Genomic DNA, 13,640 nt, shown 5'->3' with positions numbered 1-13,640 from the left:
TTTCCTTTTGCCAGTAACCCCCAGAAGTCAGATATGGTCATTCGAAAAGATCATGGGCTTTGGAATTAAACATGTGTCCTAATCCTGATTCTGCCACTTACTAGCTGTTTGGCTTTGGGCAAGTAATTAAACCTTTCGGAACTTAATTTCCTCGTTTGTAAAATGGAGACAATGGCAGAACCTCTTCCACAGAGTTACTGTGGGAATTGCTTTAGCTAATGTACATCCATTTGTGCAGTATTTGAGGCTTCATAAGTTGGTTTCCTTTCCCTCTTCATTCAGGACAAGGAATTCATGAACTATATCTTAGTGAATCAGCTTCCTCAATAGGAAAGGAATACAAAGCTGGTCTTCATTTACAAATCCATATTTCCTGTCCTTAACATACTGCTGTGGTTTACCATAATGCCAGGGGCAAAAAGGTGCTCACAGGAGAGTAGAGACTGTTTGAGTTGCACGCTAACTACAAAGAAGGAGACAGAGTCTCACTCTGTTGCCCAGGTGGGAGTGCAGTGGCATGATCTTGGCTCACTGCAACCTCTGCCTCCCAGGTTCAAGCGATTCTCCTGCCTCGGCCACCCAAGTAGCGGGGATTACAGGAGCCCACCACCACGCCCAGGTAATTTTTTTTTTTTTTTTTTTTTTTTTAGTAGAGACAGGGTTTCACCATGTTGGCCAGGCTGGTCTCGAACTCCTGACCTCAAGAGATCCGCCCGCCTGGGCCTCCCAAAGTGCTGGGATTACAGGCATGAGCCACCGCACCTGGCCAGAAAAACTCATTTTCAGCAAGGTGAAGAGAAAAGCTACCAGTGGGATGCATGCTGCATGGCTAACATGACAAGGTGGAAGCAGGAAGAAAATGACAAGCAGGAAGAAAAAGGTGATGATGTCCTTCAGGAAAGTGCTGCTCATGAGAAGTCATCTGTGTTATCTTCTAAAATTTGCGATCATCCCCTGAAATATATTTCTTACAATTCCTCTCAGAGAAAGCTGCTTCTTTTTGTCCAAATAGATAGTATTACTTTGTGTGACTAATACCATGTTTCTGAAACACTGTTGGTTGCTATGGTAACTTGACTGTGTGTGATTAAAAGAGCATGTATCATCTCAGTGGGTTGTTCCACGACTTCCAGCGGCAATAGGAGCTTTCTCGGTGTACTGCAGGCTTTGCTGACAGACTGTTTATTGGCAGCGTTTTGCTTTGTGTTGTCCCCCTGCAGCACTCTTCTGTAGGATTGCTAAGAACAGGCTGGGTCACCTGAGATGCTTCTCCTAAGTCCTCTGGAAGGGTACAGGAGAAAGAGAAAAGATGGAGCCAACATTGGAGCAGCAACAGTGGTGATAATCACACCGAGATGTAACAGGAGTACTTGGGATGGAGATGGATGGAAAAGCGGGTTTTCTGTGGGTGGCCTGGAGTGGTAGCAGGGACGTCCTAGAAGCAGCCTGGAAAGGACAGCCCCTGGTCAGAAAGGTGCACAGTGCCACCCTCTGCAGAGCCCCGATGTGAAAACCTGGAGATCTGACTTCTTACCCTAGTTCAAGTCCTGCCTCGCCATAGGACCTTGGACAAGGTCCCTAAAGTCTCCGAGCCTTATGTTCTTCTAAAATCTGAGGATCATTTCCAATATCCTTTGCTAATCATCTATGATGGTAGAATCCTGAGTTAGATCAGAGCTTATGAACTATGGCCTAAAGGCTCTCTGAAGAATTAAAATCCCCAGGCCCTGCCTCAGACCTTATAAGTGAGAAGTTCTGGTTCAGAGGAACTTCAATCTGCACTTTTTCCAAATGCTTCACATGATTGTTGTACGAAATAAATGCAAGAACATAGAGTGTGCCCATGAAAGCAGATTTCCAAGAAGGGTCTGAATGTCAAGTTCCTTGCAATATGCAGCAGGATGGGTTAACTTCCTCTAATAAAATTGCTTAGAAGAGAAATAGCTACCTCTTCTGTAGGTCTCATTAGCTTCCAGTGACACAGCATCAATCCCACATGTGCCTGGAAGTGAGAACAGGAGATTGTGTTACAGTTGGAACAGTGGTCACAGTCTCAAGTTGTTCTTGCTCAGAAACTTCTGAAGAGGGGTCTCTAGTACACTCTTCTTTTCTTTTTCTTTTTCTTTTTTTTTCTGAGATGGAGCCTTGCCCTGTCACCCAGGCTGGAGTACAGTGGCGTGATCTTGCTCACTGCAACCTCTGCCTCCCGGTTCAAGCAATTCTCCTGCCTCAGCCTCCCGAATAGCTGGGACTACAGGCACCTGCCACCATACCCGGCTAATTTGCATATTTTTAGTAGACACAGGGTTTCACCATGTTGGCCAGGCTGGTCTCAAACTCCTGACCTCAAGTGATTTGTCCACCTCAGCTCTTAAAGTGCTGGGATTACAGGTGTGAGCCACTGCACCCAGCCTCTAGTACACTTTTTATTCACACTGCATTAGAAGCATAAGCTTTCCTGCTGATAGCGTTGTCAGATAAAATACAGGGCATCCTGTTTTCTTGTTTTTGTGGGGGTTTTTGGTTGAATCTGGCAAACTTACTATGAGCCCCTATCCCAGCATGTAGCCAAGGAAACATAAAAGAGGAAAGAATAAATTTTCCTCCCTTTTTACCAATAGAGTGTGTCATGTTTCTGGACTGAACAGAAAAAATTGACCTGAGATGAGAAAAAATATATATATATATGAAATAAAACAAGGTTTCTAAGGAGCCTGAGTCATGGCTCTAACCAGGTGCAAACAACAAGTAAGGCAATGGGAATAACTTTCCGGAGAAAGCCATGTTCTCCTTTGCTTTGAGACCTCCCAAAACAATAACTAAATTTATAAAGTCTTGAACTTCTCAACTGGCTTTGCTCCAGTTAACAACACAGTGACATCAATGTTTCACAAGCTCAGTCCCAACTAAGTTGAATGAACTATTAACTGTGGATACGGAAGAAGGCTCAGACTGGGTATAAAAATATAGTCAATTTTAGCAACAACCAACAATTCAAAAGAGAAAAAGAATAAAAATAAGAATTCACCAAAGAAAGAAAAAGATGGGAAGTAACACTGGATTAAGATAAAAGTAGAATGAGTGGGACAGAGTAGGCAGCTGGAACTCACAGTCCAGAGTCTTTAAGGTTTAAGCCAAAAGATGAGTAGACCTGCACAAAGTTCTGCTGATCAAATGGGAAAGAGATTAAGCTGGGACTGCCTAAGAAGACACAGATGGGTTCTGTATGGAAAACGGTCCTGGATGTCCTAATTCCCCAACTCCTCAATTCATTTATTGGAGCATCTACTGTGTGCCTAAAGTTGTGATTATCCCTGTCTTGGAGAAGTTCCTGATCTAACTAGGCAGAAAAGACATGCATGCTTGAAATTATTAGAGGTGAAACAAAGTATAGCTATGAAACAAAAGAGGAGAAATCCACGAGCTTAAAGTGTCAGCAAATCTGACGGTGGAGGCAAAATTTGGGATTAGTCTTGATGGGTGTGACAATGAAGGATTATAATATTTGGAGGTGAGAAATGAAGAAATGGGAAGTAGCAGGAATGCGAGTACCATGCTGAAGAAGAGACATGAGCAGAGGCGTGTGCTAGGAGCCATGTTGGAGGAGGAACTGACTCTGGAGCCCCTGGTCACTCTATCCGGCTCCCTTGTCATCCACAGTCTTGCCTGGGACAAGTGGTTCCAAGGAGGAGGGTTGCAATGCCCAGGCTCCCCCTACATGGTAGGCCAAGCCCCTTTTGGGTTCACAGATTATTTGGGCTTGGAGCTGCCCCAGGACCCTGATCCCAGAAATGGAGATGATGATGAAGGTTGGAATCCCATGTGACAGTTGGTCCTCTGATTTGGGGGCAGTTCACCTCTCTGAGTACTACAGACATAGAATCTTCTCTCATAAATGACATGGGAATTAGAAGAGGCTTTCATTTGGTGCCCAGATGCACTCCCTTACCCTCATATTTGCTTTCTCCCCTTTCAGCGGAACCCCAGGTCATAGCCTTTCTTGTACAATTCTTCTGCCATAGGGGAAGCTTTTTTGAGCTAAAGGGTATTTTATTTTTATAAGATTGAGACTGAATGAAGAGGGCAAGTCTTATCTCAGTGAACAACAAATGGTAGAATTTTAGGCAATAGCAGAGGAAATATTAAGCTTATATAAAGTAGTCCATTATCTAAGGGTGTCTGAAAGGTACCTGGAGGGCATCACTTGTGTAAGGCACTCTCTGTCACTCAGATCTGCCCATCAACTATGAAAAAGAGTAATCTCTCTAAAGATGTTTAGAGGAGTGGAAATGATATACTATCCACTGAGGCTCCTGATTGGTGTTTTTCTTCATGGCTACCATCCAAAGGCCTAGAGAGCAAGAAGCACAGTCTTCCACAGAAAAGGAGCTCATTCTAGGTAATAATCATTACCTTACTTTGAAAGACCTATTCGTTTTTATTTAACAACCCCTTTTGAAATGCTTACTATGTGCTGTCTTGTGTGTTTGTTAGCACTTGCTGGGGCAAGAAAGAGAGAGAGAAAGAGAGCAAGAGCAAGCAAGAGAATGAGCAAGGGGGAGAGACAGAGGAAGAGACACAGACAGAGTTGCCTAAGCAGTGATTCTCAAAACTTGATGGGTATAAGAAGCACTGGGAAGATTTTTGGAAATACAAACTCCTGGCCCCACCACTCAAAGATTCTGATTCAACGCATCTGGGAATAAGTGTGAATTGGTGTTTTTAGTAAGTGACCCAGTGGATTCAGTTACAGGTGGTCCCTGACCACACTAAGAATCACTGCAAAAGACAATAACAGGATGTGGAGGTCAAAAATAGGAAACCTTAAGTGGAAACCAAATGTGCTGAGACTATACATTGGTTAAGCAAGAATCACAGAGGGCTTAGTGTGCCAGGCCTAGGTGTGCCAGCTGATAGCAACATAGGACCACAGGTGTGTGTTTTCCCCACATTTGCAAAATAGTTCATTTGGAAGCCACAGGAAAAAGCTCTATATTTCAGGAAGGCAGATCAAAATGGCTGCAAGGGACGTGGTTGCCAACATTGGGGTTGCCATGACAACTGTAATGCCTGTGATAGTTGAGCTGAGAAAGCAGGCGGTAAGAAAGGGGAGGTGAAGAACCTGTGTTAAACAGCATGCCAATTGATTTATAAAGGACTGCTATGTCTGTGTTAACCCATGTTATATCCCAAATAGTGGTGAAGAAATCAAAAGGAAAGAGGATGGATACCTTCCAAGAATGACTTGCAGGTAATGGCCGGTGCAAAGCTGACTCATGAAGCATTATTTGTCCTTTTGTGGTTTTTCAGTTTGTTTCCAGTATTTCTAATATTGGAGACTCCACCAGATACTGAATGAATCAATCAAAAATTTAAACACAATATTCAAATGCAAGGATGATAAAGACAACTCCGGAAAACGACCACCACAGATTTTTATTTAATTAAAAATATTATACATGTTGTTGCATTTTCATGGAAAATATTGAGTTAAAAACACAAGCAGTGTTAATTTTCAGAAACCTTCATGCACCCCATTCTGCCACCTGCTGCCTTCTTCTGTCCATGGCATTAACCACATGTTTGTAAGAATTGGGCCCATCGAACTGGAGCTTCCTAGAAGGTCATGCCTATGGGTCTCCTGGAGTAAGCCATTGTCTTCAAGACAGTGTTCTGTCAAGTCAACTCAGATACCACCAGCTGTGGCTTCCTTGCAAACCATTGAAAGGAACTGGTGTAAAAGCCCCAAAGCACATGTCAACACCAACTCAGCACAATTCCACGCAATCAAGCACTGCTATGACCTCATGCAGTTTCCAAGCCAGTTAGCAAATGACCTTGTGTTCTACCTGGTGTATTAGTGTCCTGAGCTCCTCCACAAAACTTCCCTGGGACCCAAGGTGGAAAGACACTGCCATATAGTGTTTATATTCAAACCATTAACAAATACACAAAAACATACGTGGTTCTATGCACAATACTATCAAATTAAAATATATATATGTATATATGCAATACAACCTTTAGCATCACTGGCTAAAACATAGCCATGTGAGTATTTTTGAAGCCTTGATGTAATCATACATTTGTTTAAGAAATAAAAGGCATAAAATTTAACTTGAAAAGATCATTTCGGCTATAAACGTCTCATACGTAAATATAAGGTGTGTACAATATAGTCTTCTCCCTCGCTCCCTGCCTTTTCCTTCTTTGGGCTGTGCCATTCCCTAACTTAATTCCTTGACCCACATCATAATGCTGCATCCCCATATTAATCCCAAGTGATGCTTTCACTGAAAGTGGAGCTGATGTGACAGAAACATCCCAGCTCTGTCTTTCTACTCCTTTGCTTTAAATTGTAGTACACGTAATTTGGGTTCTGCATCCAACTTTATATTAAAGAGAGATGAATTCCCCCCAAATGCACAAACAAATAAAAATAGCTGGATAGCAAAAAAGTTAGAATTGCCTCAGCTCTTGGAAATTGACATATGGACTCTCTTCTTCATAATGGTTTCTCAATTGATGGGAATAAAATAAGGCTGAAATTGCTTTTCACATTCTGGCTCTGTTGGGGGCATTTTCACATAGACCCCTGTTGTAAGAGGGCTTCTTTTCTTTAGCTGTCAAACACAAAAAGAAACAGTAATTACTACTGAGGAATACGGAAGCCACTTCTAACCATAATAGAACTCAACACATACTGGGTCCCTACCTGGTTAAAAACGAATGTTCACAGCATACAGAATTATAAACCTCAGGAGATTTTCTTGATTCAGCTATTAAAATTTATTTTAGATAAATAACTGTGATTTTGATGTTAAATGGCAATCATTTGCCTTGAATGGAAGATAGGAGAAAGAGACTTTGAGAAAGCTTCACAAAGAACACCCAGAAAGCCTATGATAATTGATCAATCTTGTCTGCAAGGGAACAAGCTTGATAAGGTAATAAGCTTTAGTTATCCTGTTTGAGAGCTGTATTACTCATCCCCACTGCTGAACCTACAGCAAAGGACATCTCTGTCAGGTTGGGTAGAGGATGTTGGAATAGAGTATATCTTTGTGTATGTGTATAAGAGACAGAGAGGGAGAAAGAGAGAGAGAGAAAGAGCCAGAAGAAGGAAGAGGAAGAGAAGAAGGGAGAGAGGGAGAAGGGTGAGTTTGTAATGGCAAAGCCAGCCTTAGGCAGAGGTGTCTGAGAGGGACTGTCAAAAAGAAATCCTGACAGAAGGCCTGATTCCATACTTCTACCTCTTCTACCACCAATACCAACACCTGTGATAAATAAAAACTGGGACTTTCATTTGCTGGCTGAAGGGGAAGGCAAAACGTCCCAGTCAAGCAAACTGGATAATAGGGATAGGTGTCATGTGAGCAGCTACAGCTTCGACAAGGAAGGCACCAGAGTGGCACCAAGAGGTGACTTCCAGGTGATGGAGAGGGACATGGAGAAGGAGAATAAAGACCATCCAGGTGGTCCTCTCTAGCAGCATTCTGCCCAGCCTAATCTCATGTTTCAGGGCTGTTAGCTTAAGTACAGTTGTCATGAAGACAAAGAGCAAAACAGCTGCCCCATGTTATTGCAACGGTTACTCAAATTGAAACCCTGCTCAGAAGCACATGAACATTCAATGTCAAACAAATTCATCTAAAATATTAGTCATTCTGAAACCTCAAATGCCAATGCCTACGGTTCTAGTGCGTTCTTTACCACTGTCCTTCTTCCTCTTCATTTATTGCCTCATCTCATCTCAAGAACACTAAACTCAACATCATCTTTTGGCCAGTTGATACCACTAAAGGTATCCCCATCAGACATGGTGCACCATCAGCACCACACTCACCATTTTGCTCAAAGAAACAGCTGTGAGGAGAAAGCTATAAAAAAACAACCCCGAACTAACTGCTGCAAGGATCCAGAGGAGGAAGTCAGAATCTGGGCACGGTTCTGGATCTGCAACAGAAAACAAAGCAGAGCCTCCCTGAGACAGTTTTAAACTCTAGGGCTCTACTCCCCAACATTGGTGAAAAAAGGACATTAGAGCTTCCAGTCCTTGAGGTCCACCCCTAAATTGCATGGGTAGCCCACCAATAGGTTTGGCTATTTGGGACTACTTCCCCAGGAGCGTCATATCATATCAAAAGCACAGATCAAACGTCATGATGGTTAGCACTCCGGAGCGAGAGCCCCAACTTCCCCAAATCATTTTATTTTATAGTCAGAATGCTATTAAGGTTGCCACCCATAATAAGCAAGGCTACCATGTGGTACAGAACTCTTAAAGAGAATATCCACAGTCCTAAAAGTAAACCTCCTGAAATTAAGGAACAAAACTGTTTTTGTGCATAGAAGACTGCAATGCAACAGGTGTCAACTCAGTGAAATGGCTTTGCTCACCAATTACATAAATCTGGGTTCCGTTGCCTATGCCCAGGTAGTATGGCGGTGGGTACATGAGCTCCACCTTGCAGATGTAGAGTCCCGTGTCCATGGCCCTCAGTCCTTGGATAGTGAGGTTCACTTGATTTCCACTGGAGGTGCCCGTGCAGATGGAATCATCTAAGAAGGTCAACTCATTCCCCATCATGTAGGTTGCCGCACAGACTTCAGTCACCTGGCTGTCGGCCTGCCGAAGCACTGTCACCCGGACCTCAGTGGCTTTGCCTGGAGATGCATACTCACACACAAAGCTGGCGATGCCTCGGCTGCTGGCCAGCACCACAGCAGGCTGGGCCACGTGCATTGCTAGCATGGAAAAGCCAAAGGGAACTCAGCAAACTCATGCTCCTTCATGGCCAAGCCCAGGCAAGCCCTTCTGCCTTCTTCCTTCATCCCCACGGCCTTCTCTCCCCCTTCAATGAATCTATCACTTACCCCTTCCCCTCTCCACACCCTCAGCCTCCCCTCCATCTCTCAACTGTTTTCCAGCTACTCTCCATAAAGATATTTTCTTACTGAGAAATAGATTATTCAAGAGGGTTGTGGCAGGAAGAACACTGATATGACAAACAGAAGACCTGGCTCTACCATGAAATATGTGATTTGGGGCAAGTCACACTTCCCCCATGTCCTTCATTTTTTTCACATATAGTAAGAGATAATTAGATGAGATGATACGTTCTCTGGTATTCTAAGGTTATGACAGAATGATAGGAGCTATATAGCTCCGGAACTATAATGAGTGGTAGGGGAAATTCTGAAGGTTGAGGTACAGAATCTTGCTTTATCTCTCAAAGTATATGTCAAAAACTTCTGCCTACTTATTGAGCTGGCCCTGAACCTCTGTCACCCAGGAGTAGCTGTGTCTTGATGCACTGTACCAGCCTCCGCCTTCCCTGGCATTGTTGTAGAGTGGAAGATGTTGTTAGATGAAGGAAGCCACAGAGCCGAGGGCACCGGGTCGTTTCCTCTCTAGGTTGAGGCAACCCTGCTGTTAACTCCTGTGGGCTTCCCCTGACACCACCGCTGCCTCTCTGCCCTTTATTTCTCCTTCCCTTGAACACTCCCATGTTCCTTTGTTCTCTTTTCCCACAGGATAAAGGAGGCCAGCTCTCCATACAGAGAGGCTTGCATCAACTCAAAAATAGTGGCTGCATGCCAAATTACCTTCCTGTAACTAACCAGGCCCCTCTCCAGTCAGTCTGACAAGTGAAACTCAAAACTTGTGTTGCATGATGTCACTCATCTGCTCAATCCCTTTGACACTTTACTAACACTGATTGCAAAAACAAATACAATAAATAACATTCAGTGAGTCCCCCCATGATCCAATTCCAATCTATCACTCTGGTCTGAATTTCTAGGACACACTTTCCTGCTTATAAATCACCCTATATTAGAGACACTACTAGTCCCTTCCACCAAGCCACTTGTACTGGACATCTGTCCTCAGAAGAGAAAACAGTTTGGCAGCAGCCATTGTCATGTCTATTCCAGCAGCTCTAGCTAGCTAGACTACAGTTTCCTTCCCTAACCCTCACCTCTGCCTATCAGAGATGCCCTCTGAGCATCCTTAGCACTGTGATAACTCCATTGCAGTAGTTCATTACTTTCTGCTCTGTATTAAAGTTATTTGTGAGCTAATCATATCTCCTCACTCTTTTACTTGTGGTTCATGACCTCCTGTGAGCAGTGATTATAGCCCACCCAAGTGAGCACTCAAAAATCTTTATTGTATTGACTCCAAGCTTAAGAAATCCTAAATGTCCTGCCCTCTCCCCAAGCAAGCTCACACTTATCACCACTAAATGCGGTCACACTCAACTTTCCAGTATCTGTCATGGGAGGGTCCTGTTACTGGTTGATATAAATTTACTTTAGGAAATTTAAATACTTCTAAGAGTGTTTATTTAATCTTTACATATTTAAAACATGTAAAAATAAGAAAACATATGTGAATATTTCTTCTCCAGTAAAAATTAAATCATCAAATATCTTTTGAGTACCTACTTCATACAAACTACATGGTTTCTTAATGAAGAAGGTCTAGAGAGAGATAAGGTTGAGATTCAATGGAAATACTCATCATTTTAAGCCGCGTAACAAACCTGGTGTCAGTCTGTGAAGAGCTGAAAACTGAGGATCTGCATCTGAAACCCACACGTAGGTCAGGCAACAATTAAGTATTGTATGCCAAACAGACTGGTGGCTTTCTTTCTTTCCTTTTCCTTGTCTTTTTTTTTTTTTTTTTTTGGCAATTTCAAACTTTTATTTTTAAATAATTGGCTAATTAGCTTGTAGAATTGATTAAGAGAACCTTAAAACCTTGAATTAAGTAAAGAAGGCATTCTTCCCACAATTTCCCTACATTTTAAACAAGCTGGCTAATTCGTTTATAAAGTATATGAATCCGAGGACCTTAAAACCTTGAATTGTATAGCAAAAAGCTCTTCCCAGGATTTGCTTAAGTCAATTTTTTTTAAAGGAACTTGTGAGCTCATCCTGAAACCCAGCTCAAATGTATTCAGGACTATGGCTATCCTTTCCCTCCTAAATCACTTCCAGTCTCATAGAAGGGTCTGAAATTGCCTGTGTCTCTCTACTACACCAACTCACATGCATTCATGAAGCCCCTACTAAATACCTGGCACTCTGTTCTGAGCTATCTCTTTGCCTTATTTGCTGCCGCCCAACTGCTCCCTGCTGGCCCTGGAATACAGAGCCAGCCAAGCCAGATTGGAGTTTTACCTTTAACTTCTGGCTTTGCTATAAATCACTGCCCTTGACTGCTGAAACAAATGAAACCCAGGTGGGAGAAACACCTCCTCCATCTTCATGCTCCAAAAGTCTCACTCACCTTTGCAGAAGACAGGGATGAAGAGAAGAAAAAACAGGAGAGTGCAGGGCCAGGTCCTGGTAGCCAGGTTCAGCTGAGCCTTGTGCCGCTGAAATCCAAGGCAAGCCATGGCTTTATGGGAGCGGTGTTCAGGTCTTCAGGAAGTAGAGCAAAACCTTTCAGGATCCTGAAGCTTTGAAATGTGTTTGAACCCACACAGAATCAAGGACTTTATATAGATAGCTTTGATCCCAGATATGTATTACACATGTGCACACACAGAAGGCACTTGAATAGAAAGCCTTTTTGTTTTGGTTTTACGAGAAAGGAAGCCGTGGGTTTAGCTGTTACGTCGAAAAGACAACCTCAAGCACTCAACTGAACAAAACAAGCCAATCCATGGATGGAAAATGTATTCAATTTGAAACTGAAGCTTCATGTTCACTTTGAGGATCTGGATAACTAACTGGAGACTTGGAGAATTTCCTGGAGTACAAGGGTCCTCCTAAATCCCAATTTTATTCAATCTTCTGGGCATCCTTAACCATCCAGTCCAATTCATTTCATTGACATCTCCAAAACTACTAGGCTGCTAACTTTCTGAGCCCTTGGGCTAATGGCAGGATTTGTCTAGGCATCATTAATAAAAACTGTATTCTATCTGTGAAGCACCATCCTTCTAATGGTCCCTTGACAACTTTACAAATAAGTTCATTTCTCCTAAATCCATTTAGCATTTGGTTAAGAGAAAAAAACCAAAATCACAAGAAATAAACTGAAGATAGGTGGAAAAGAAGCTGCCTCTGGTTTTGCAGAAGGAAAGAATTCAGATGTTCTTAAAAGCCTTAACTCAACAGAGACAAAACAGAGTTGAAGAAGGTCCAAAGAAAAGCCAACCCAAATGATTCAAGAGATTAGAGCCTTCCATAAAAGGACAGACTTTTTTTTCTAATACAAATTTTTCAAGCAGAAAATTCAAAAGTGAAGATTAAATATAACCAGAGTCCTTAAATTTGTGACAGCTGTAGACAGGACCAATGATCTAACAAAAAGAATTTGAAACATTGAGGACCTTCCTTAAATCTGGAGAGTTTTCATACATTTTAAGAAAGAAAGAAACATTTATGGGGAACCTGTAATATGCCAGGAATTCTGTGCGCTTAGGATTGAATGATGACAAAACAAAAACACAGTTGATACCTTAAGGGGCTTCTAGAAGGCTGACATGCAAACAGACGGTTGCAACAGGGAATATGGCATTTGCCTACTCCAGTCCGTCCATGGTTTCCCATTGTCCACACCTCAGCACAGCAGAGGAGACTCTGCAGAATACTCACCAAATGCCTCCCTCTTTGGCCTGTGCCCCAGCATTCCCTCCCATTACCCCTTCCTGCATTTGTCTTTCCTTCCACGTGCCTCTTTCAGGCCTCATCACCTTTACCCATGCTGTTCCTACTGCCTTTTTTCTCCTATTATCTTATTTTATACTCCTTCTCATCCTCCAGGACTTAGCTCAGCTGTCATCTCCTCCAGGAAGCCTCTTCTTTTTTTTTCCTTTAATTTTATTATTATTATACTTTAAGTTTTAGGGTACATGTGCACAACATGCAGATTTGTTACATATGTATACATGTGCCATGTTGGTGTGCTGCACAGAAGCCTTTTCTGACCTGCCTGTTTTCTATACACTGCTACACTTTATAGAAACCTTCAAGCCCCAGCTCAAGTGCCAACAAGCAATAACAACCTAATGGGCACTTCCTAATGCCAGACTGGGCAACAGAGGTTTTTAAAAAGTGAAAAACAAATGTTCCTGCCCTCAAGAGGAACACACAGCAGTGGCAGGGACAGACAGCTAAACCCATGATCATGATAGAGTGAGATCAATGCTGGAATTGAAGTATTATGTAGAGGAGCAGAAGCCAGTGGTTCAGCCTGTGGAAGTCAGAAAGGGCTTCTCAGAAGAAGAAAAGCCTGAACTTATTATTGAGAACAGAGAAAAGGGTGGATATTCAGACAAGAAGAATAACATGGGCTAAAGTTGGAAACGGCATGAAGAGTTCATTATGGTCACAGGACAAAGCTTGTCTGGGGATGAGCAGAGGGTGCAAGCGGATGCTCTTAGCAGCAAGGGCCAATGAAATATAAGGAGCAAACTGGTATGACTGAGTTCACATTTGGGGGAAATTTTAGGGCTGGGGAGGATAGGTTCAGGGAGAAATGTAACCAGGAAGACTGGGAAGAAGACTATTGGAACACGCCAGGCACCAGGATTTGGAAAGCTTTCTGAAGGGGGCAAAATAGTAAATATGTTATGATTTGCAAATGGTGGGGTCTCTGTTGCCACTACTCAACTCTGTCA

The 13,640-nt window shown here is 42.7% G+C and overlaps 1 protein-coding gene across 2 annotated transcripts; it reads right to left on the bottom strand.

Annotated features, from left to right (window-relative positions):
- Positions 1–5,415: 5,415 nt before the first annotated feature.
- CTLA4 (cytotoxic T-lymphocyte associated protein 4) lies at positions 5,416–11,985 on the bottom strand. 2 transcript variants are annotated; one of them, XM_004033085.4, is made up of 4 exons: positions 11,300–11,985; positions 8,401–8,748; positions 7,847–7,956; positions 5,416–6,623 (listed from the first exon to the last, which is right to left on the bottom strand). In XM_004033085.4, the coding sequence occupies exons 1-4, from the start codon at positions 11,406–11,408 to the stop codon at positions 6,519–6,521; spliced, it is 672 nt and encodes a 223-aa protein (XP_004033133.1). In that variant the 5' UTR covers positions 11,409–11,985; the 3' UTR covers positions 5,416–6,518. The 2 variants fall into 2 exon arrangements, with proteins under 2 accessions (XP_004033133.1, XP_004033134.1); XM_004033086.4 differs by lacking the exon at positions 7,847–7,956 and having other exon boundaries at positions 6,556–6,623; positions 11,300–11,408.
- Positions 11,986–13,640: the final 1,655 nt, after the last annotated feature.

The sequence above is a fragment of the Gorilla gorilla genome, chromosome 11, assembly GCF_029281585.2.
Source record: "Gorilla gorilla gorilla isolate KB3781 chromosome 11, NHGRI_mGorGor1-v2.1_pri, whole genome shotgun sequence".
NCBI lineage: Eukaryota > Metazoa > Chordata > Mammalia > Primates > Hominidae > Gorilla > Gorilla gorilla.
The sequence above is the reverse complement of the archived record's forward strand: the minus strand, read 5'-3'. Positions and strand labels throughout refer to the sequence as shown.